Consider the following 25,184-nt stretch of genomic DNA (forward strand, 5'->3'; position numbering starts at 1 on the left):
TTATTTTTCCTAAGCATTCCAATTTAAAGTGTAATATTTTGTGTTTACTTGGAGCATGCTTGCTGAAATACACCCAGTCACAGTCTAAAGATGGAAAATACATTAATTTCCATATTGTTTTTCAATTTCCACACATAGTATATCTATGTAAAAAGAGAAAGATACATTTATTAAACCCAGAATCCTATTATTGACTGTCTGTATTTAGAGAAGGTTGGCACTGAAGATCCAGTGCTGCAAATTCATGTTACATGGTATTATTTAGTAATTTCAGGGAATACAACCAGTAAGCAGTTCCCTTCCTACCTTGATAGACAAGCCACCAAAATATTTGATAATATATCCAGCTCTACAAATAGAATTGCCTCAGGACAGTACATACATTTATAGCAGATGTTTGACCTTGTTCTGTTTGACCTGGATTCTTACAACATCCTGTTCTTTCAGCAAACCATCAGAAAATGTTAAAGAAATATGATACCTGGGAGTCCCATGCTTTGTCTTGATATTTAGCACTGAGATATGAGTTTGGATGTAGTTCCTTTAACAGGGATTTGATTCACTTGCAACACAAATCAATGGGCAGCAGTAAAAATTGAAAAAAATCAGGAAAACAACCAGGGGATGTTGTCAGTGTCAGGGTAGTGATCTTGTTTTCTGCAGCCAAGGCATGTGTCCAGATTGTTGTCAATTAGATTATTTGTATAATGCAATCATTAGCAACTGTTCAAAGAGAGACGACTCAGATTCCAGAATACTGACAATTTATGACTTTCTTATCTCAGTGCTTTGTCACTGTTTCTTCCCTTTAAACCTTTATTTTAAGGAAAGAAAATCAGGACAGAGAAGCATGTTGAGGAAGCTTGGACAGGATCGTGATCTGGTGCTTTGTCAGAGATCTGCTGAATAGGTGTTTTGTATTGCAACCTCTGTTTGGGGTAATTTGGAATTGACTATGGTTTGTGGAATATTTGAAATGATGTTCTTGGTAGGGGCTGATTTTATCAATGACAGCAACAGGTTTTTTAATATACTGTGCAATATTAGCAAAAACATCAACTTCTTATAATCACTGGGGCTGCTATGTCTCGTTCAGTGCTAAGCAGGTGTTATTTCTTCTACAAAGGATACTTCTAAAGGGAGCACTTATAAAAGGAGTATTGAGAAACAGGAATGAAAGTAGATTAAACAGATGTTACAAATCAGTTTCTCTTCTTTGAATATTTATTCTACAGTTTTCCTGTATTTTTGTAAATATCGCCAAGTCGTCCAACTGTTGTTTTTCCTTTCTCTGCACCCTGGTTATCACATTCAGCTTTATTCAGCTGTTTTTACCAAAGTCTTCAGTAATTCAGGTGAAATATAATGAGCATTACCTTTTTTTTCCAACTTCTCAAAAGCTGTTGTGAATTATTATTAAAACAAGCCACAGACATTTCATTTTCTGCCATATCTTACACAGCTAAAAATATTGAAGGAAGCTATTTTGATTGCTTTAGTGTTTATAGAGAATTCTGTAGTCATCGGGTCTTTCACAGATATCTTTAGCAATTACTTCAGCATGTTTTATTTTTTGCCAATTACATGATAGTTGTATATTAGAGATTTATTATTATGACTATCACTATAATTATAATTGATTTTAGAGTTGTTTGCTTTATAGTCTTTTAGTAACATCTTTTTAGGGTAATCTGTAAACAGCAAAAGTTCACTCTGCAACTCAAATATATTTAAATATACTTTAATGTGAGGTAGCACTGGTACAAATGCAAAGGGTGGTTTTAGAGGGAGTGCTGGAGGTGTTGTAGACTAACCAGGTGTCCACCTCAAAACAGAGTGGCAGGTTTCTGTGATCATGGCCTCCCCACAGACCTGCCTGCAGCACACAAGGGGGATGTCTGTTTGTCTGTCTGTCTGGGCAGCTCACTTTCTTGATAACCAGCAAAGAGTCACAGATATGTTGGGAGGTGAGAGCCTTTGGCATGCAGCCCCAGAAACATGAATTTATGTAGAATGACCAACTAAATACACGTATTGGAAGATGGCCTGAATGAGACATCTGAAAGATGTTAAAGCCTAGATGAGTTGCCCTAGACGCCATTTAGTGCTACTGCAGGGGAAATGAGTATCTTGTTCTAAAATAAGTGCCTACGGTGTCACATGAAACATGTTTTATTACGAATACTAGATTATAATAATCTAGAAATGAAAATATTGTGCATATTGTAAAAATAGCTGTCAAAACTCGGTGTTTTCCTGTAGATTGAGTGACGAAGGGTACCATCCCTGAGTGCTGAAGTCCTGATTAGTTTTCATTCCTTAGCAAGGCATGAGAGTAATGTGTTGGCTGTTTATAATCTCTTATTATTATCCAGGCACAAGTATTCCTTTCCAAACATCAACTCAATGAAATACACTCCAGATGTGTGATTCTTTACACATTCTTCGTGAAGAGTTTCAGTTGGCTTCAAACTGCCATTCTATCTGCAAAGTTTGTTAGATCAAACTCTAAATATTGTTTTGCATGTTTTTAGAGTAGTTAAAGACCTTTGAAAGAAAAATGAAAAAAAAAAAACAAAACAGCAACACATTTACTATCATTACTGCTTAAAGGGGCAGTAAGAAAGCAATGGCCATGTGCAAGGTTTGATACCGCTTTTGCACTATCATGAACTATAGTGGAATGAGTTCTCTGTATTGCAAAAGACTGCTACAGTAGCGTGTAACTCTTTTTTAACTATGTCCAGTGCTTTAGTTTCCTATAATTTGGGGGGAAAGGTTGCCATATGCTATATACTCCATTAATATAGTGCATGAACAGAAAAGAAAGGTAATGTCAAATAGTGGTGAGGAAAACACAGACATAAAATTGAATCAGAAATAAAAATGTGTTGTGGTTGTGAGCAAATTCTGCTAATTCAGAAAATTTATACCCACATTTGCTAAAGAGGCAGGTGTGCTTCAGAGACAAACAGCTTGCTTAAACTAGAGGAGAGGTGAAGGATTTGCCTGTGGCTTGTGGAACAGATTCCTTGCCAGATGCTGGGCCATTGACAGGACCAGAGGCAATAGGCACAAGCCAAGACACCAGAGGCTCCCTCTGAACGTCAGGAAACTCTTTTTCACTTTGAGGGTGACTGAGCACTGGCACAAGCTGCCAGAGAGGCTGTGGAGTCTCCATCCTTGGAGATACTCAAAGTCACCTGGACCCAGCCCTCGGCAACTGGCTTGAGCAGGGGCGTTGGACCAATTGATCTCCAGAGGTCCCTCCCCACTTCAACCCTTCTGTGATTCAGTGATTCATTCCTTCTCCAAACAAACACTTGCCCGTTGGCTGCAGGTTTGTCCTGCTGGCCAGAAGTGCTGGCAGTGGTCACTAACCTGAGCTACCCCCGGTGCCATCAGGGCGCTCCGGCCCGCCCCAACGCTCCCATCCCGCCTCCTGCCGCGCTGGAGCCACCCGCGAGCCCAGCGGGGATCGGGCGGGGAGGAACAAAGTTTGCGGGCGGTGCCTGCGGGACGGCCCGCCGCTATCGCCCGGCGCCGTCTCCCGGTCCTCCCTCCGGCGCTGTCGGTATTTACAGGCCCGCCGCCGAGGCTCGCACGACGGCTGCCGGCCCCCGGCACGCACCCGCCCGCCCGCCGCGGTGACTTACGCCGCCGGCTGACGGCTCACCCCGCTGATAGGCGGCCCCGTGCTGGCTGCGGCGGCCCGCCCCGCCGAGAGCAGCGGCGCCGGAGCCAGCGGGACAGAGCCGGGCAGAGCGGGACAGAGCGGAACTCTGCGACTCGCAGCCCGCCCAGCGCTCCCCGCCGCCCTCAGCCCCCCGGCGGCACTGAGCGCCCGCGGAGGGCTCCGCGCCGCTCCGCTGCTGCTCCCGCTCCGCTCCACGCTGCTCCGCGCCGCCCGCCGCAAAGACGCCGCGCTTCTTGTACCGCGCCAAAGGCGGGTGCCGCTCGGCCAAGATGGGCCGGCAGACCGCGGCCGGCGGGCGCAGCATGCAGCGGTCGCAGAGCCGGAGCAGCCTCTCCGCCTCCTTCGAGGCGCTGGCGGTGTACTTCCCTTGCATGAACTCCCTGGAGGAGGAGGACGGAGGTGAGATGCTGCGGCGGGACGGGACCGGGGCCGGGAGACGGCGGCATTTGTGCGAGGGGCAGTGCCCCGGCCGGGGTCCGCGGGTGTCTCCCCGGGATGGGGCGCGCACAGCCGTGGCAGCCCGGGAAGGGCAGCGGGACCCTGTCCTCTCCCGGAGGGCGGCGGTGCGGGGATGCGACTCCCGGACAGTTACTTTTGCTAAGGGGGGGTGGTGCTACAGTGCTTGTAACTGGAGAATTATGTTTATCATCACATTGGAAATGAAGTTATTTACTAAGCTTTAGTTATGTTAAGAAAAGGGAGGCGGGGAGAAGTCGAGGGTCTTAACATTTTCTGCTCCTTCATAAGGAAAACAAACCACACTTCCTCACGGGTGGTTTTCCAACTCTACATGGACTTGCTCTGGTACCTCTTGTCTGTTATTACAACATAACTTATAAAGAATGCCAGATTTGAACAATTAAATACTGGCCCTGTTTAACTTTTTCTTAGGAACGGCAGTGTAGGTACAGAGCTATGTGTACAAGTACACCTTGCAGGTCTTACTGTCAATATGTACTCATAAAAGTCCAACAAGTGAAGTGTTTGCGTAACTTCCATATATTTGTTATAGGACCAGAACTTTACGTATCAAAGGAAAGATGTGCAATAGATTTTCTGTATAACTCTGGCCAAAACACCACAAAACTTAGTGATCAGAAAGCCCTGGATAACAAGCGTGTACATATAGTTAAGCATGGCACCATGCCCTACCCAGGACAGAACTTAAGTTTCAGGAGCTTGTTTTGAAAATATAGATTTTATAAAGAAAATAATCTGCTGCTGTTAAATATGTTTCCATATAGAATGAATGTATGGCCTTCCTAGTGTTTATCATGACTAATTCAAGATTTCTAATTTCATTAACTGAGCGTATTACACATTGTGTAGATTTCAGCATTAAGATAGCAGTACTTGTACAATGCTGCTAGATGAACGCGTATCAACTATGTATATACGCTGCTCATAATCTGTATTTAAAGTATCTATGTACGCATATATCACCTTCTACATCTCAGGCCGAGAGTTCAGTGGCAAATGTTTGTCCCCAGTCTTCACACATCTTGATTTATCTTTTGATGTGCAAAAGTCTCTTCTCCAAAGCACCTTTGTATTTCTGATGCAGATGCTGAGGTGTGATCCCTCGCCTTTCCCCTGGACCCTGCTCTGGGGCTGGACAGGTTGCCCCGGTCAGTAGAAAAGAGGCAGCTGCTCCCTGGGGCGAAATGTGCTGTCTTTCAGTACCCTCATCTGTTCCCTGCCCTGAACAATGAAGTGAACTGCAAAATATTGCCAGTAGACTGCAGGGTAGGCTTCAGAGGGCGTTTTTAATCTTTTGACATGCTAATAAACACTATGGCTGAAAACACACATTTTTAAAACACAGAAAATATCGTAGGTTATGCTAAACATGTGTAGGTATTCTTTAAAAGATTTCTTTCTCCGTCGTTCCAGAATAGTTGTCTTTTTAGTCCTGGTTATTACTTACAACAGCTGCATTAATCCTATGTGAAATCAGAGTGTTGGTTTGTTTTCTGTTTTGTTTTCTCTACTTCTCTAGGAAACACTTAACTTATTCCTCATTTGAGATCTGGGTGTGTTAAAAACTGTTCACTAGTTCGAAGAAATATGAAACCTGTGAATTTAAGGATAATGGTGATTACTTATTTAGTTTGTTCTGTCAAGTTATTTAAAGAGAAATGTTAAAAGAATCTATGCTGAGTTTTTTTACACATTGTGCTGATTTACATTATCAGGTCCTATTTAGATGTAGGCTACTCTGGAAAATCCACTCCATTTAATTCCAATGAAAAAACAAAGATGTAATTGCTATGCAGTTTTCATGGAGCTGAGTTTCTGGTACCTGCGTTTTCAGACATCTCAGGTTACAGAAGGAGTGACAGGCATGACAGCTAAACTCCTTTCCCAAGTGCTTGGAGATCAGAAAGAAAAAAATGCATTTTTTTAATAACAAGTCACCTCTGCACTCAAATTGGAATTTGTGGTCTTCTGTACAATTGCTTCTATGCAATTATGTTTATGTACCACCAGTGTCTTTAAGTGGGTGTGGTACATGCACTCCCATGTTTGTGTAATTAATGCTCTTTTACAGTTTAATCTGAAAAAGATAGATGTTAAACCCACCTCATAAGTAATCGATCCCCAAGATGTAGCTATGTCTGTGTGTGATCGGTAGGTTAAAAAAAGATAACCTGCTACAGGGGTGCTTTTACATTTCCCACTCAATCATATTTTTAGTACAAACAGAAAATTTGACCTGTTGAGGTGTTTATTTGTTATATTCCCTTGAAGACTTCTGTTCATTAACTGCTGAAATGTGTACACTGGCCCAAAGCTACATCTTTGGGTATCAAAGAATATGAGTAATGTCAAATTCAGAAGTAAATGAATAGTAAGTAACTCAATACAGTGTATTAATAAGAATAATTTTAGAAACCATTTTTGAACATGAGGATTGAGAAGACGCATTTGAGTGTCAATTGATTGAAGTAAGAGGCTTCTTAAGCCCTGGCATACAAGCTGTGATGTACTGAAGAAATGTGGAAAGGCTGCAGTTTTCCAGTGGGCAGCCATGAGCTTGCCATAGGTAGGCCTGAACTTGCCACCATCATCCAGGTTTGCAGCCCAGGGAACTGATACTCTTCCATTTCCTACTTGGTGAGCAGTTGGATGAGTCCTTCGAGTTAATTCACATTTGTTATTTTTAAAGAAGTTTATTAATCTTAGCTATGTCTAGCAAAAGGTATTGAAAATAATTTTTTTCATCATCAATTTACTTCTGGAATATGCGCATATGCACACACAGAAGTAACATGTGGTGTGGTACCAAAGTGAATTATGTATGTTGTCAAAGTATAAAGGTTATCAAAGGGTGTATTTTGCATTTTTTGTTAAATTCATTGATGAGAAAGTGTACAGCCTGCATGTTGAAGTGAGAATTGGCATATAATAATGCTTGGATCAGATTTAAATTACATGGAAATTGTTTAAGAGAGGTGTGGGGTACAGAGGGCAAATCAGTATCGATCTGACTTCAAGCTGTGCATGAAACATCCCAAGCCTCACATTTTGTCTGAAATCCTGGCTTCGTTGCAATTAAAGGAAATTTTGTCATTGAATTCAAAAGACCAATGTAAATATGTGTGACATTCTTTTAGATGCCTGTGTAGTCATAGTGCAAAATTTCTTGCACATACTGTGTTTAAAAATAGTGGATTTGACCTTACCAAACTTCCCTGTGAACAACTGAAAAATGTGCTAGAGCAAGTGAATTCTTATGTACTAGAAGAATTACATTTATCCAACATGCAATTAGAAGATACAAGGGAGGCTCAGATCGCATATGGTCACTAGAAAGCCTGCGTCTGTTGTGATGAGTGGGACTGTTATCTTGGTGCTTCCTCAGATTACACTGTGTGTATTGTAGCCTGTAATAAATCTGTGCTACAGTTTCCTTTTTATACGCTATTTACATTCCCTTCTGATTTGCATTTACAGTGAGGTGTTTATATAAACAATTAACCAGCAGGTTGCCAGGAGCAGAGCTATGAAAATGCTGGTCATGGCAAGATCTGTGTGCAGAACTATGCTCCTCAAAAGGGGGCATATTTCAATTTAATGTCTTCTTTTGCCAAAGTTTTTGGGTGGTAGTGAAGCTATGAGATTCAAGGGGAAAGTCAAATGCTTTGCAGGTGCTAAAGACAATTCAAGAAATAATTTATGATAATTTAAGACAAATTAATTCAGAAAGAACTGGAGAGCATCTTGGTCTCCCAGTATGTCAGGAAAACAAAAGCCAATTGAGAAAAAAAGCGCCACAGAATGTTCTTCAGCCGAAGACAATCATGCCAAAAATAGCAAGAATTAGTTGTGTTAGCTGAGGAAAAGATACATTACAGTTTTGCATATTGAGGTCTACTGAAAGAAGTATCTGAGTGTTACTGTAGGAGTTCGGCAGGAATGGAGGCACATGATGCACTCCTGACACCTGGCTGATAACTGTCTGGGAAACTTGCTTGAGGGGTTGTTTGATCCCACATAGATATCAGCAGAAGTGTTGTCATTGATGCTGGTGAGGGAAAGATCAGGACTTATTTAAATGCATCCTGAATTGCTCATTTGAACACTATTATTGGCTTCAGTGGTGTTTCTCACCAATTAATCATTCCCCATTGGTTGAGCTGGGATAAAGCTCGGCAGTTCCTGGATTCTGTTCCTGTGGTTAGGGCAACCAGATCACACTGTTCCTCTGGAGCTCCCAGTAGACAACAATAAGCAGACAATAAATTAACCAGAAATAGAAAATAGGGGAAGTGGTAACAATAAATTCATTAACACAGTAATTATTAAAGTGAAGAGAATCCTGTGCATGAAGTAGTTATGCTTTTAAATTATCCTCTTAAAAATAATAAAGTAATAGTAGGAGTAGCAGGCAATGAAGAAAATGAGAATAACTACATCTTCTTGGGGGAATTGGCCTACTTTTTGGCCTTGGTGGTAAAGATGACCTTGTTTACGTGGAATGTTCATAAGCAGAGCCAAGGTGGAATATGAATGAAGGATATACTGCCCTGTGGCAGAGTATCCCTGTAAAAGGTGAAGCTTTAAAGACCTTGGCTTGATTGATGTTAACATGCCAGGGATTGTCTCAGGTGCATTTCAAGCAGTGATGAGGTGGCTTATCTTAGAGGATAAAAATCACTTCGAACATGGAATAGGAATCATTCCATACAGAATCTGCACAACATTTAAGGGTATGGTCGATATTTTTTTACATTTGTTGCTAGAGCATTACTCCAGGGCTGAGCTGAGCCTGCCTGTCCATCAGTGCGGTGGGGCTGGGTCTCTCCCACTTGCGCAGCTCCTGGTGCTGACTCCGGGGTGGAGGCAGTACAGAAGGCATTTCCAGTAATTCCGTCTCTCTTTCCAGTCCCAAGTGTTTCTACCAATTACACTGTGATACTGCACTGGTGAAGCAGATGCAGATGCCAAGTTGGATATAACCTTTAAAAAAAAAAAAAAAACACAGAAAAAAATGTACAGTTACCAGTGAAGGAAAGAGTGTGGCAAACAAAACACATGTATTCTGGGAAACATCTGGAAAATCATCAGAAAAATAGAAGAGACTGCAGAAGGACTGACATTCAAAGTACAACATGCTTCAACCTGACTATATGATGGAAATGCCCAACGGAATTTTAAGACTGTATTTCTCTTACATTTGTTGCATTTCTCTTCTGGGCTGCTAGTTACACTGCGGCATTTACCTGAATAAGTTAACAGATAACTCAGGTGTGGCTATAACAGCAGCAGTGAAGCTACAGTGTATGCCAGCTTTCATCTCTGGTGGTACCTACAGAAACCTGAAAAAAACTGTCTCGCTTATCTCTACATACTGTGATTGTCATTGTTCAAAGCAAGGTCAACAGTGTACTCAAAGCAGCAGAACACTGTGTAGCTGTTTTTTCAATTGGAGAGGTAAATGCTTAACAGCAGTAGTTTGAAAACAGGTCATTACGGTGTGAAATTTGCTCAGAGTTGTGGGAACGGTGGTTATTTAAATAATGATATTTGCTTAGTATCATTACTCACCTTAAACAAAGCTAGGAAGAAGAATTGTTTCTAATTTGTGTAGTTTCAGTAGCCATCCAGCTACTTGGCACCATCTATCTCATTAAGCCCTAATAGAGAATGGTAAGTTATTTCAACACATTTGCTACATCATTCAGAAATGCTGTACAGATCCATCTGATAGTGTGTATAATGACCCTAACTATACTAAAAATAATCAAGATTGGGTTAAAGAATGGTGTTACTGTTATTATTACATATTTTGAAAGTAGCTCTCAATTCACGTAATACAAAAATTAAAAAGCAATTCTAAGCTCCTCGATATATACACCCTTCACTACTTAAGAAATTTTAATGTCCTTTTGGCACTTCATGGAGTAATTGTTATTAATAAATGCATAAGAATGTTCTATATACAGGAAATTAAAAGTACATAGAAACCTCAAACCGTTATCACTCAAAACCACAGTGGTGGTTTCTTTTTACTTCAGATGGTCAGCCTTTGTCATAGGCAAAATCAAAGACTGGGTTTAAAGATTTCCTGTGGTGAAGATGTGCACCTATTTAGTAATTCCTTATGTAAACGGTATATAAAATTAGAACGTAATTCCACAAAATACCTTGCTCTATTTTTTCAGGATTTTAATAGCTTGGGGATGAGACTGATTTCCCACTGCTGTGCATTTCTTGTAGTCACGTAGATTGTTGTACAGAATGTACAAAGTGGATAGAAACTGCTACCATTCTGTTTTGACACATGCAAAAATAAGTACAAAGCCAGACCTGTTATATTTGAATTATAAGAACATCTACCTGTTTGGAGATCGTAACTGGTCTAAATGAGGGTTCCTGAAAAATTCAGGTCACTTGGCACATGGGAAATACAGCTGTGGGCTGCAAAGCCATGTGCTTCTTCATTGTCATCTCCCTGTGTTCAGTTTTACAGCAATCGTTCGAGACTTTTGGCAGCTGTGTCCTCTGACCACACTTAGAAAACCAATGGTCTTATCAGTAACAGAAACAGAGATTTCTGCAGAAGTGGTGGGACGGCCTGAGTGGCTCTGTGCTATTGTGCTCCCAATTCACATCTCACTGTCAGGAGTTGCACATTTATAAATAGAAGTAATAAGGATAATATATCAATTCTGCAATTGATGTTTGCTATTTTTTATTGCATCAGAACTTGGCTTTTCTTTTTTTTTTTTTTTTTTTTTTAATCCCATGTTTGAGACATTTAATGTGTATTTTTCCATGTTAGATTTAAACCTTTATGGATCTCTGGTTAGACTGGCTAGTCAAGGGGTAGTTTACTAGCTCAGTAAATCTCAGTATAGCAGCTGACTTGGAAATACATCTCACACATCTATGAAGAAAAGCATTCCTGATGGCTGCATCTTGGGTCCTGTGAGGTGGATTTGTCTAGAATTGGGCCTGAAAGCTTCAAACCAGCCTTTGACCAGAAGCCCAAGGAACAGTTTTGAAGCTGATGGTCTAATTCAGTTCTTTCTTTCACTTTTTCTTAGGTGCTGTCTTAATTAAACTTAATCTTAAGTAACCATGCTTCCAGTATGGCCAGAGGAAAGTGAGAGGAGGAAACATAAAGACACAGGACAAAAAGTGAAATGAAAATGAAAAAAACTAGTGAGGCCTCCCAAGGAATTTAAAAATTCATAGTACAAACTGAGGCTGTCAGCCCCAGCTCTCTTTTCCAAACCTGGCTGCTGCCATATTTAACAGCTTCCCTACTGAAGACACCTCTGCTTTTGGGCTATCAGGGCACGCCATTAACGTCCTGGAGCAGGAACTGCAATGCAGGTCTTCCCTTCTTCCTTACAAGTGCAAAGTAAGGGAAAGCCCCTGGTTACAGTTTCTCCCTGGCCCTGCCAGTGCTCTTTGGGCTCCATAAACACTGACAGCATGCGCTGTGAGAAAACTTCATCAGAAGGACTGTGACACAAGGCCTCCTAAGCTGTTGGTTAGCACTGGCTTCTGAGACTCAGAGAGATGGGCTGAAAGCTTCTCAAACTGAGGTGACTGTGGAATCTGGGTTTCCAAAATCCTGCTTAAATGAATAGATCCTAATCCGTGTCTGCTGTTTGGGCTCTGTGGGAGATGCAAGGAAAGAAGCAACTCAGGTGTGGCTCCCAGCAGTGCTTCAAGAGTGCGGCCAAGAGCTGTGCGGTTGCAAGGGCATCTGGGACCTACCCTGACCCCCTTTTCCTAAGTAGGATCAAATGTTCCTAGATTGGCTCTGATGATTTTTTTGACCTCTTCTTAACATGCCCAGAGCAGATCTCTAGATGCTCAAAGAGCTTTACTCCTGAAAAGTGGTCGTTTACAGGCAGCTTATTCTCTTTGTGGATCTAACAGTGAAAATACTGAAGCAGTTTTTATGCAGCCTTTTAGGTGAGGTGAGGGGAGTAGAAAAGCACCACTGCAAGTACTTGAGCACGTTTCCAAAGCCACAGCTGCTCTCTGCTCAGTAGAAATCCTACCAAGAGGTCAGGTACCAGCTGGGGACTGGCGTGGCCAAGCTGCCCCTGCCCATTCCAGCCACGTCCTGGCTCAGCGTCTGTGCCCAGGGCTGGGCAGGTGTCGGAAGCTCTTGCTGAGAGCTTTTGCTCTCCCCGCCAGAGGCAGATTTCATCTGTCTAGATCCAAGATTATGGAGGGTAATCTGTTGCATTCACTGCACTTTTTGACTTGTCCTCATCTGATATTGAAGATCATATCAATAGTTTTGCGCTCCTAATTTGCAAGTGATTTGCACTCCAAATTGCGGGAACAAATAATTCCATGTATGATTGATTTAGAAGATGTGGCCTGTGGAGTCTATTTGCAGTAACCATATTAGTTAAATTACCAGTGTGATTAACTGTAAGAATGAATGTGCTTTCATAAATGCCAAAGCAATTATTTCTGGTAATTTATTCCACTCCTTACAATATGGCCACAAGAATCTGAATTAGTGTTTTCAGATAATGTATTCCATATTTTGTGATGAGGACTTGAGAGAAATGTCTTCTTTCTAAGGCAATTAGATTATACTAATTTTGAGAACGTTTTCAATGTTCTTTATTAGAGTTTAGTAAATTGCAAGTAAAATTATTTTCAGTGTAGGTGGTCAGCAACTTACTTAGCAACAAAGTACACTACTCGACTCCCTTGTTTCTGCATCCTTTCATTTGGTAGGAATAAAACAACATGCATGAGGTGAGTGTGTATGTATAGGTATTTTATGATTACAAACCCAATCTCCACTTTTAGAGTTACATGTTTACTTCTGTGTTAGTGGCATTCCCAAATTATTCAGCTGGTTAGAGATTAACATCACCTCAGTTGGGCTCATTTAACTGTCTGTTTGTTTTCACAAATGTTTTTGGGAAATGATCTGTCTTAAAAAGAAAAAGAACAGCTTTAAAACATATTGTTGGTTTGTTCCTTTTGGGCTGGGTCCAGTACAGAATGCAGCCACACAAGTAGTTGAATTAGCACAACAGAAGAGGTTTTAATTTCCAGGCAGGAATGAGGGAAAACTGTCTGAATTTACTGGAGTGGTACAACGGTCTACCAGGTCTTACACCAGCTACGGCGTGGAAGTATGGCACCAAAGTCTATTTCTTTGAGTTGAGAAACTGCTTCGCATTTTTATTGCTACTTGCCACCTTTTAAGTATTTTAATGTTGAATTTAAGAAACACAAATTATGGATTATATAAATACTGTCTTTGCCTTTAAATTGTTTGATGGATTGTGGTTTGATTTGTTACATTTTTCCAGGGACCAATGTGTTGCTGGGGTTGTGGGCAATCAAGTGTAGGTATTTCTCATGCGTATTACTACACGTTAGTTTAGCCAAGCTTGATTTGAAAGAATATTCATCTTTAAAGCAATGGTTCAGGAGTCATGACTGTGAACTGAGGCTTCTTCTGTACTTCTATTCCAAATTGCCATTTCGCTGTTAAGTCTTCAATTCTTGTTTCAAAGAACATAAACATCATGATTAGGAGCCTCCTTGCTGAAAGGTCAGATCTTTCTCTTTCAGGACAATCAGAGAGCTCTGCCTGTTCCTGTTGAAAACTGGAAAATTGTTATTTACATAGTCTCTTAAATTCAATGTTAAGGTCAAAATAGTTTCTGTTTACCACCCACACTTACACAGAAGTTGGATGTACTGTGGGTGCCTCACTTACATGCTGTATCAAAGTTGTATTTTTTTCAGCTGTTGGCCTGGCTTCATGTGAACCAGGGCACTTATTTCAAATACATGGGGGAAAGTAAAACTGCTTAAAAATAAGATTCAGAGGGATGCTCAGAAGAGCTGGTTAAACACATGTGCCTCTATGAAGACGTGAATGGCAGTTGCACCAGTTCCGCTTTAATTTCTCTGTAAATTGATGTGCAACAGATGTGTTGATTTTTTTTTTTTTTTTTGTGGTAATGTTCTGGTACAGTAAAGGCATACACACTTAATTCTAATTCAGAAAAAAAAATCTGCCTTGATAATTATTAAAAGTTACTATATACTCCTTCACATATCATGTATTCAAACTCATACCTATGCCAAGCCCCAAAATCTTTGAAATATATGACATGAAAAGACTGAAGACTCATGTAGAATAGAGATTTTCTGTTAAATTTGCATGAGAAAATTCATGTTTGCAACAAGGAACCAAGAACGACCATCATTCAACAAAAGACTGAACAAAAATGAGTGCTTACTAATCAAAAGAGCTCTTAAAATTGAAGAGTAATAACCTGTAACAATACTTTAATGAAAAGAACATGGGACTTTGGAAGTTGTTTGCCTTTCGCATGTAACTATGACACAGTGTACCTTTTTTACAAAACTATAGCGTGGGTTTTTTTCAGACAATTTTTGGGGAATATTTGTTTGATATGAATAACTGGATTTTAGAACAACTCTTGACCAGTGTTGGAAGTCAGCTGCCAGTTTTCATTAGTTTGATATAAATAATAAAACCAGCAGATACTTGGAACAGTGCAACCCAATAGAAATGAAACTGTAGACTTCTGCCCTTCATTTTTCATGTCATGTTAGCCTTTTAGCCTTGTATCTTTTTTTGTTTGTATTTATTGCACCAGATATTGATGGGGATTTTTCAGAAGCAGTTTTGACATAATAAAAAAAAATATTTCACTTGTTTACTAAGTTCATGTGGGTAGCTGAAGTTTTAGAGCAAAATTATTACTTTTGTAATTTTTTTATACTGATTAAAAGTTATGGTCTTAAGGAAAAGTAAGCTTGTAATAATGGCAGGACCTGAGGGAATGGCAGGAGGATATGCTGGGGGGAGTTAGGTTGAACATTAAGAAAAGGATCTTCACCCAGAGGGTGGTGCAGCACTGGAACAGGCTCCCAGGGAGGTGTCACAGCCCCAGGCCTGACAGTGTTCAAGAAGCAATTGGACGAAGCCCTCAGACACATGGTGTGAACTGTGAGGTTGTCACATGGAGGGACAGGAGTTGGACCCGATGATCCTTGTGGGTCCCTTCCAACTCAGAACATTCTGTGATTCTATATGAGCAATACGATTTGAACAATTCATGATACTGCTGTAGAAATGTCTCACTACTGCTAAATATTTGAATGTTGTTAAATCTTCCTTGACAAGGAGCCAGTGGGATTTCAATGTGGTTTGGATATCTATTTCCCACTTCACTGAAATTCCCATGTTCTTTATCTGACCTAATATTCCCCCTGACTTGAGCGCCTGGGGTTTGGACCCAGCAGACTTCAAGCCACAGGGCAGTCTGTAGGACAGAGGGACACTGTGGGGACAGAGAGATCAGTGCCCCTCTCCAGTTCCCTGTCCAAGGGTAGAGGTCCTCTTGCTCTAAGCCCCTGTGCTCCTCAGGGTGTTAGAGTCCTTATCCCAGGACGGTCTCCTCCCTTTCTCAAATCCCTAGAGCTTCACTGACCCCACAGGTCAAACAGTTCTTCTGCCATCTGGGATGTAATAAGCCAGAGGTGGTGCAGGGGCAACAGAGGCTACAAATAACTGCAGAACAGGGCGAGATCTTGGATGTTACTCTACACTCATCAATATTTATGATTTCTGGTATCATTTGGTGGTGTATATGTTTAGAGTTTTCCTTTTTTATGGTATTATCAGTATATCATGCATTGCTGTGCTGAGGTCAGGGGGTTTTATCCATTGAACAGATAAAAGAAATTGGAAGACAGAACTCCCTGCACCATTGCAGGGAACAGCATCTAAAATCAGAAGTGACATGGAGTGACAGTCATATTCATGAAAGAAAAACTGAGGCTTCACTCCCACTCAGATTTGGTGTTTTTTTTGGTGGCACCTTCAATATACCTTCCAGCTGAAGTCTTCGTCAAAATTCCTACACTAAAATGCTTCTGTATTAAGTTTGGAATACTTCTTCCCGTGTCTGGTACCCAGCTATCTGTCACTGCTGTTTTTACAACTGAAATTAAAACATGCAAGAAGGTGCAAAAATTGTTACTCTTGGAGGTGGAAATAAAGTTTCATATTGTGCATAAATCAATACTGTATTTTTTAGTTACTAATTTAAAGCAGCTAGTGAAATGAGAAGAGCATGAACAGAGAAGAAAGAATGGGAAGGGTTCTTGATTTGTTGTTTACAGTCCTCACTAATGGATATCTGGAACTTGATTTAGCAGATAATGACCAGATGTTTTTAAATCAAACAATTCATCTGAATTAGAACATTCCTCAGACCCTGCAGGTTTTGACATCATGGTGACATTGTATCTGAATTCCTAGGGAGGATGTATTCATCCAGGGAGAACATGTTTTAAACACACTAGACTATGGGTAATGTAAATCTGGTTACTTCTGTGGGCAGACTTGTGTTTTGCGTATGGTGGCTGTCCTTGCAGAGCAGGTGGTGACAGAAGTATGGTCCTGTAAAAGAGATTTACAATGCTGCCTGCCTATTAGTAAAAAATGGTAATTTTAAAGTGGAAGTTTTGGTACAGGTCACTAATTTCAGTCTGCGAGGTGTGGCGTGGTGGTGCGGTGCCTGCAGTCATGCCCCACAGCACAGTGCAATGGGGACTTGGCTTTTGTCTCCACAGAAGCAGGGGGTAAGAAGCTGCGCAGCACGGTCCAGAGGAGCACAGAGACAGGGCTGGCCGTGGAGATGAGGAACTGGATGACCCGTCAGGCCAGCCGGGAGTCGACGGATGGGAGCATGAACAGCTACAGCTCTGAGGGAAAGTAAGCAGCGGTTATGACTGTGGTTACCTGGCGTTTTTCTCCATGAAACTGGTAGTTGATCCTGATAGTCAGATTTCCCTTCACAAGTTAATGCCATCGATGGACCAAGCCTGTCTTCCCCTGTGACCAACAGAGTCTCTAGTTGTTGGTGCAGGAAGGACAAGGATGGTTTCTGTGGTGCCATGAGAAGGCACCTGGGCGTCAGAGCCACCAGCCTGCGGTGTGGCAGGAGGGGCAGCAGCTGCAGGCCAGGGGGTAAAACACAGAAAAGGACAGTTTCTCTTCAGAAAATTGTCACTCATATCTGTACTTTGCAGAACAAAGCATTTCCAGAGCAGTTCCAGGTGCTGTTCACTGTGCTCAAGAGTTTTTCAAAGATTCTGCTAATTAGTCCTGAAGAAATTATCTGGGCAGAAGTATGAAACTGTCATGCATCACGCTTGTCATAAAAGCCCAAGTTGAAAAACTTCTGAGTGGTTTGTCCAAGACACTGCTCAGAAAAACCTTATTTGGGATAGATATATTAGTGGTACTCACAGCACTGAACAATACATCTTACACGTCCAAGTTGATGCACTATATGCACTTGAGATGAACATTTATTTATGGTTGATCATTACAATTCTCATTAATTCTTGTTGCCTTCTAATGGGTCACAGATAATTTATGGCAAGAATTTGAATTTTAAGTTACTTTGGTCATTTGCCACAGTGGATTTAAGTTCCATTATTGAATATATGTCATTCTCAAAGACACTCCCAACAAAATGTTTATAATGGATGCTGAGTTTAAAGGCGATTTTAAAAATAGTGACCAGTATTCAGTCTAATGGACTAATTTCACTTGATACAGTTGATATTCAGCCACCGAGTTCACATTGACTGAGAAACATGAGCAATTTTACCTTCATGTAACTAACTTACTGGTAAGGGCATGTATTAGTATCTTATTAAACCAGTCTCATATGAATACTACAACAATTAACAGTGGTCTTTAATATACTGAGAAAGAGAGCATGGTGAAAAATATTACTGTGGAAATTAGACACAGTAGGGATTAGCACTTCCTTCACCTGTTTGGTTATATGCTGGAGGCTGAATTACTGCTGTTGTTGAACACTGTAAAGTTTTGAAAATTACAGTAATTGTTTTGTAATTTTGTCAGTGTAAACAAGTTCCTTGTGACCAGTAGTACCAAAACCACAAATGCTAAATGCAAAACATCTAGAAAACAAAAAAAGGGCAAATTCAAGTGTGTTTATTGTTGGTGTTTTTCGACTTTATTTTTTAGTTTGATTTTCCCTGGTGTGAGGTTGGCTGCAGACAGCCAGTTCAGTGATTTTCTGGATGGACTTGGTCCTGCCCAGCTTGTAGGACGGCAGACTTTGGCAACACCATCGATGGGTAAGCATTTATATCCTGTAGATATAATATAATCTACTGGGTCTGGTAATTAGAACATAGGAATTATCTAGATTCTAGTTCTTTAAATATGAATTTCCCATGTGGTTTTGAACAACTCAGTTAAGACCAAAACTATATTCACAAGTTATATTGTCATTCTTGGTCTTAAACTAGATGCCTAATGAGGAGATTTCACACAGCTTTACAGAGTTGCTTCATACTAATTTCCTTGGTGCTTTTTTTTGTCTGAAATTCTTAAGACCATAAAAAAAAAATTTGATTTGAAGTGATAGGGGCATGCAAAATAGGAGACAAAAAGCTATTGCAGGGTTTTAAAATTGTTTACTAATGTAAAAAGTAGTGAAGAGGACAAGTATTAAATTATCTAGTAGTGTTTAAATCTGGATCATACCTATTGGTGGAATGCGGAAGATACAAGTCACCACATATTCATCTGAGATCTTCCAGTAGCTTTCCATATATTTATGTATTTCTGAATTACAGTGCCAGGATTTCTTTTTGTAGGAGATATCCAGGTGGGAATGATGGACAAGAAAGGACAACTGGAAGTAGAAATAATCAGAGCTCGTGGCCTTGTTGTAAAACCAGGTTCAAAGACACTGCCAGGTGAGGAAGAAAAATCTTAGCAACATGAACAGTGTTTTACCAAAAAACTCCCACAACATTCCCCCCAGATTCTAAAGCTTTACTGTTCAACTTACATAAACTCTTTTAGCAAATTCACTGCTCAGTAGGTTTCAGTACTGTACACTGAAATGCAGAATGTACTGAAATGGCATACAGGCTTACAGTATGTACCAAAAATCAACCCTGCTTTGTGAGAAAAAAACCAAAACAACTGATCTCTGTGCTACCACAACACACAAAAGAATTTCAGTAATAAACAATGAATCCTTGGTTATGGGGTTGAAAGAAAGGTATACACTGAAGATGTGATACAGGAATGTTAGGGGTGAAGACAAAATCAACAAGAGGTGTGCAATAGGTACCTACTTGAAAAGTAGACCAATATTTGATACTTGCCCCTTATTTTATAGTCTGATGTCCTATAACACTGTACAAAAAGGACAAAATAGTGATATTTTTAGCAAGCTCTTCTGCCAAAATAGAAATCGTGTCACAGCCTTTTCTTCACTGAATTTCACCTTGTAGATAATTTTAAATTATTAAATTATTTAAATTAATAAATTTGGAGCATTGATCCAAATCTCACCAAAGTCAATGCAAGTAATTAATTTATTTAACAGGCCTATTTTGCATACTATACAGTATAGGGATACTATATATATAGGATTATCTAATTTTTCCAGGTCAAAATCTGAATTGTTTTATGGCAAAAGAAATATAGAAACAAAAGTAAAGAAAAAATTACGCCAGGGAAAAAAGTAAAGAAAATGCATGGATGCTTTGCTTTTGGGTAAATGTTAATATTGCTTGTGGAGATTTGTTCATGTAAGTTATATGTCCAGTAAAAGGCAGATTTTATCATATGGTGATAGAACATTGCATCTGCTAAACAAAAAATCTGGGCAACTTCTTTACTTACTGTTCTTTATTTTCTTTCTTTTAAGCACCATATGTAAAGGTGTATCTATTAGAAAATGGAGTCTGCATAGCCAAAAAGAAAACAAAGGTAGCAAGAAAAACGCTGGAACCACTTTATCAGCAACTTCTATCATTTGAAGAAAGTCCCCAAGGCAAAGTTTTACAGGTAACTTGCATCAATATCCTTCTGAATCTGAAAGTATCAGCTGTACAGTTTGCACTGAATGAGTTTCAGACTCCTTTAATGCTTCATTTGGCAAGTTCTGCTATTTCAAATCCTTGTTAAGCACACAAATACTACAGTAACAACTGCTGATGCAAGTAGACATTGCTGAACAAAAGTTAATTCTAGATTATTTTGCCTCTACCATGTGTATAGGCTCATTAGTGTTACAGATAACTGCTCTGTTACTGCCCAGGTCGTTTCTGTCACTGCATCGTGGTTTGTATGAACAGAACTAAACTGTTCCAGCAGTCAAGTATCTCATTCCTTACTATAATTAAATAAGTAGAGGCATTTGAAGAATCAGATTGAAGCTCTCATCATTTTTTGCTGATTTTTTTTCTATTTTCTTGTGTTTCTTTTGCTAACAGATAATTGTTTGGGGAGACTATGGACGTATGGATCACAAATCCTTTATGGGAGTGGCACAGATACTTTTAGATGAACTGGACCTGTCCAACATGGTGATTGGGTGGTTCAAACTCTTCCCTCCTTCTTCCCTAGTAGACCCAACTTTAGCTCCTCTCACTAGAAGAGCTTCCCAATCATCTCTTGAAAGTTCAACAGGACCTTCGTATGCTCGCTCATAGCAGCTGTGAAACTGTTGTCATAGCAACCAGCGTTACAAAAACAAAAAAATTACAGGTCGCAAACCCTGGTAACACTGCATGCTTAATGTTGTGTCTTCTGAGCCTGTTTCTAGGGCTGCAACGCGATCCTGTGTTCTCAAGGAAGTTGCACACATTGTGCCCTATGGAAGGCCCTCAGGTGAAGGACTTAAGTCATGAAGAACTGATAGGTTTGGAGTTCAGGGACACTCAGTTTCGGTCCAATCTGAAGCCATGGACTAAACTAAAAGAATCAATCTGTTTCATGCAACAGAAGTCCTTTTAAATGGCATATCTGTTTTGTTGCTCCTGTTTCTTTATTTATCTGCCCTCCCCTCCTAAAGCTTGATTATGCCACAGAAATGGAGTTACCCTCCCATGAAGCCATGTTACAAGTCAGTGGATTAACAGACATTGGAAGAAAAAAAGAGTGTAAGGATGCTGGAAAAGTCAACTGGCATTTGAAGCAGTTGCTTGAGATCCGAAAACTCTTCATACTGAGAAGGTTCAAGACTTAAAGTGGTGGGCTTCATACCTCCAGCTATAGATACAGTGAAACCCCAGATGTGATGGACTCTCTGAAAAATAAAATTCTGTGGATATACTGTACTGTATGAAATTAAAGAAACTTTTTTGCATGGACACAGATTTAGCTGAACACTTAAATTATTTTCTTGGGGCTGCAACTTGCAAAAAAAAAAAAAAAAGAATAAATCAGCCATTTTCGATAATTTATATTATTTTTAAAAATAAATTTCACTAGTGCATGGTTTTAAATGGAAGAGAATGCAACAGGGTGATACAAAGACACACCACGTTTATCATTCTTTAAACCAGTCATGGTCTGTATTTTTGCAGACGTATATTAAAAATAAAAAATAATTTCTAGCAAATATTTAAAATTCTGTTTATGTGACAAGAAATAAGTGTAATATATTAAATTTATTTAAATGTAAAAGGTACAAGCCTTGTAAAGTTCAACATAATGTGCAAATTGTACACTTCTTTTACCTCCTCCTTTCTCTATCTCTCCTCCCAGTCTCCCTTCTTTCTTTTGCTCTTTTTCCCCTCTGTCTCCCAGGATGATCATCATACTCTAAAATGGCTACCTTTTGACTTACTACTCTCTTATGCCCCATATTTGGTTCAGGGTTGCAGATTGTTCTGCATTTCTGAATTATTTGAGAAAAATATTGTTTAAGAACTTACTTTTTTTCAAGCATGTTGAAAAGGATTTTGCAACATGGCTTGGGAGTACATTAATGTAATTCAGCATGTATTTGATAAAAAAGATATTTGAACTTTTTGCAATTTATTGTACAGTGCATGGTAACTTATTTTCATTTTTTCTCACCTTCAAATTGAATTCTACAGCAAAATACTGGAATCTTGTGGCCATTGTAAGATGTCTTCAATAAATTTGTTTTCAGCACCAGCATCTTTCATTCAAATGTTGAACTATCATTTCTTAAAGGTTTTTGGAAAGAGGAAAAATTAAGTACATGGTTGATTTGGGGGAAATAAAGGTAAACACTTATTTGCACTAAACCAAATTAATTGCTACATGTCTGAGATTACAAAAGCAACAAAGGTTATTAATTCATACGGTTCTTCTGCTGTAAAGTTCAATTTTCATAAACTACACATTTGTGTTGCAAAAGACATAATTAGGTAATATCAGTCTGAAAAATGTCAGTCTTTGGTTGGTAAAATAGCCTTAAAGAAAGCTTATCAATACCACTCTGACAGCTATTTCATACCATTACCAGAACCCTCAACTGCAGTCAGTCAATGGATCCTCAAAAACCTGGTTTTCATAGCAGACAGTAACTACCGTTGGGTGGTGCTGCAAGTTCAAGCTTCTCATTAAATTAAGTTATTTAAAGGGAATGTCACTGGCTAACATTTAATAACAAAATGTCCTTTTTTTGTTCTGGGTGTTTGTATGCCTTTAATACCTATTTAAGGTTTAATATTGAAAACTTGCAATAATTTTTGAAATATTCTTAACATCTACCTTTAAGGCCACACAGAATTATTCTGATTTTATTTGAAAGTATATTAAAAGTTTCCCATTAAGAAATTGTACATGCCTCATGAGATGGCAAAAGTAATAAAATTATCACTTAAAATGCCTTTTACTTTGTGCAATATCATATAAATCAAGATTGTGTCTTGTCTTCAGAGTTCATATAATGGATTATTGTTAAGTTAATGGACAGAATGGTAAAGTTATATTTATTGAAATAATTTAGACACCTGTCTACCAGCAGCAAATAAATACTACTAACGTGGTCTATAATATCCCCCAGGATATTAAACAAAAATATGTAACCACTTTCTTGATACTGTGAGATGTGCTCACACATTCTTGAATACATAGTCCTATATAAATTATTTCGAATTTTAAAATCAAGGACATGACGCATGGAAGGTTTGTACATACTTTTCATTATGCAGTATTTATTTTAAAAAATTAATGTATTTTTTTTAATTTTCACATGTCTGCAACTCTACTTATGGTTTAGTCATGTAAATAGCACTATTCCAGTGATCACTGCTGTCTTGTACATAGTACGTTTTAAAAAGTTAAAAGGAACTACAGTTGGGGAAAAAAAAAAAGGGGGGCAGATTAGGCCTGTAATGAACACCAACTAATGTAAATCAAACTCATTCTGGTGATGATATTTAACACTTTAAATAAAACATTTTCTTTACAGAACTTGTGTTGCTTTTCTCTGAGATGACACTGAGGTGGTGGGCAGCGTCCTGCAGTGGACTTTGTGGAAACAGCCCCATGCAGCTGCAGAACAAACAAGCTGTTGTGCTCGGAACGGTGCTGCAAGTGAAGTGCCGTTTGTCAAATAACACGTTCACTGCCAGAGGTATTTGCACCGTGTGTGCACACAGGCAGGGGAGCAGGGGAAGACTGGGGCTGCCTCTCCCCTAGCCCAGCACCATCTCTGTGCTCCAGCCGCTCTCCTGCTCCCACCTGCCGAAACAGGGGCACAGCTCCAGGGATGGAGCTGGCTCTGAGATGCCAGCCCAGCTTAAGGGACAAGCTCAGACTTTGGTGTAACTGGCGCACTGAATGTGCTGGGACTGGGAAGTGCTACTGCATAGTGTGGAGTGGCCGTGCCACTCAGTTGGACTTCCAGCGTCTGCAATGGGTAGCCTCGCTCAGAGTGGCTCTTAAGGATGGTTGTGGATTGAGCTCCCATCCTGTTCCTTGGTCCTTTGGGAGGGCACTGCCCAGCCACCCTGGAGCAAAGCCAGTGGTGTTCCCTGCCCAGGTATGGTTCCTGCCACTAGGAAAGCTGCAGCCTTAGATTTTTGGCTGTCAAACTATAATATTAAACAAGTTGGACTGTACAAAGAGTAAGTTTGTAAGCTTCTGCCCTATCCCTAGATACCACCTCATATTAGTGGCTCTCTTTTGATGAGCAGAGCTCAAATGAGAGCAGAGTACCCAGCTGGCAGCAGTGGCTGCTGGGGCTCATGCAGCCTCTGCAGCAGGGAGCGGGCAGCCATCCACACCTCCGCGGCCACGTGAGTGGTTGGGAGTGGAGATGGGGATGAAGCTGGTGGGAGTGGAGGCTTCTCTCTCTGCCTGACTGCTCAGAGGCAGTATCAGCACAGGCAAAACTTGAGCACTGCCACTAAGTCAGACACCTATGCCTTGTAAATGTACTGAAAACTGACAGGTTGGCTGGTTTGCACAGCACAGTGTGTGTTTTTGATTCCAAATATCTCCAGGGTTCTTTCCTTCTCTGAGATGGTTTCTCAAGGTTGCTTGCTTTTTCCCATCACCAACACCTTTTTGACTGCCTCCACTTAATTTCAAACAAAACAGTCCTGTAGACCATTTTAATCTCAACAGTCCTGCTTTACTCGTGACTACTAAACACTGGCTCAGATGGTTGATTCATACTGTTATTCTGGGAAGAGTTTGTGCCAATAAAAAGTGTGGTAAAATGTTCTGCCACCCTAATTGTGGGTTTTTTTCTGCTTCTGTGACTTTACTGCAGTTCTTCAAGGCTTGAGTAGTGAGATGTTCTTGCCATAATGACAATGCACATGTAGCCAGCAAACACTCATCAGCACACCTTTGCACCCTCATGGCCTCCTGCTACTATCAAATAGCCATTCACAATTGTATAACAAATGAAAATACAACTGGTTTTATATAGGCAGTTAAATACTGATGTTTAAATATGACATAAAATGTAACAAAGCATTAGATTTCACAGCTTCCTCACAAAGCTTGGTGGTGCTATGAGAGAGTCTAGAGCAGTTCGTATTTGTTTCCTTAGCTCATACCTCTGTGCAGTTCTCACCTCCTGTCACCCAAGTAGCAAAGAGCAGACACCAGAGCTGTAGGTCTCACAACAATCTTCCAGGTGTGACTAACAACTCAGTCCTTTCC

At 40.1% G+C, this 25,184-nt stretch overlaps 1 protein-coding gene across 50 annotated transcripts in view; it reads left to right on the forward strand.

Moving 5' to 3' along the window:
• Positions 1–23,480, forward strand: part of RIMS2 (regulating synaptic membrane exocytosis 2) — a 469,796-nt gene extending 446,316 nt beyond the window's left edge. For 49 of the 50 annotated variants that reach the window (XM_065054186.1, XM_065054187.1, XM_065054205.1 and 46 more), the window contains 5 exons: positions 16,817–16,958; positions 18,249–18,361; positions 18,887–18,988; positions 19,954–20,093; positions 20,522–23,480. In XM_065054186.1, coding sequence (XP_064910258.1) covers positions 16,817–16,958; positions 18,249–18,361; positions 18,887–18,988; positions 19,954–20,093; positions 20,522–20,740 — 716 coding nt within the window. In that variant the 3' untranslated portion in view covers positions 20,741–23,480. Of the gene's footprint in view, positions 1–3,518; positions 4,097–16,816; positions 16,959–18,248; positions 18,362–18,886; positions 18,989–19,953; positions 20,094–20,521 lie in introns of those variants that run through there. The other variant, XM_065054221.1, reaches the window with a different exon arrangement.
• Positions 23,481–25,184: the final 1,704 nt, after the last annotated feature.

The sequence above is a fragment of the Columba livia genome, chromosome 2 (assembly GCF_036013475.1).
Source record: "Columba livia isolate bColLiv1 breed racing homer chromosome 2, bColLiv1.pat.W.v2, whole genome shotgun sequence".
In the NCBI taxonomy this organism is placed as follows: Eukaryota; Metazoa; Chordata; class Aves; order Columbiformes; family Columbidae; genus Columba; species Columba livia.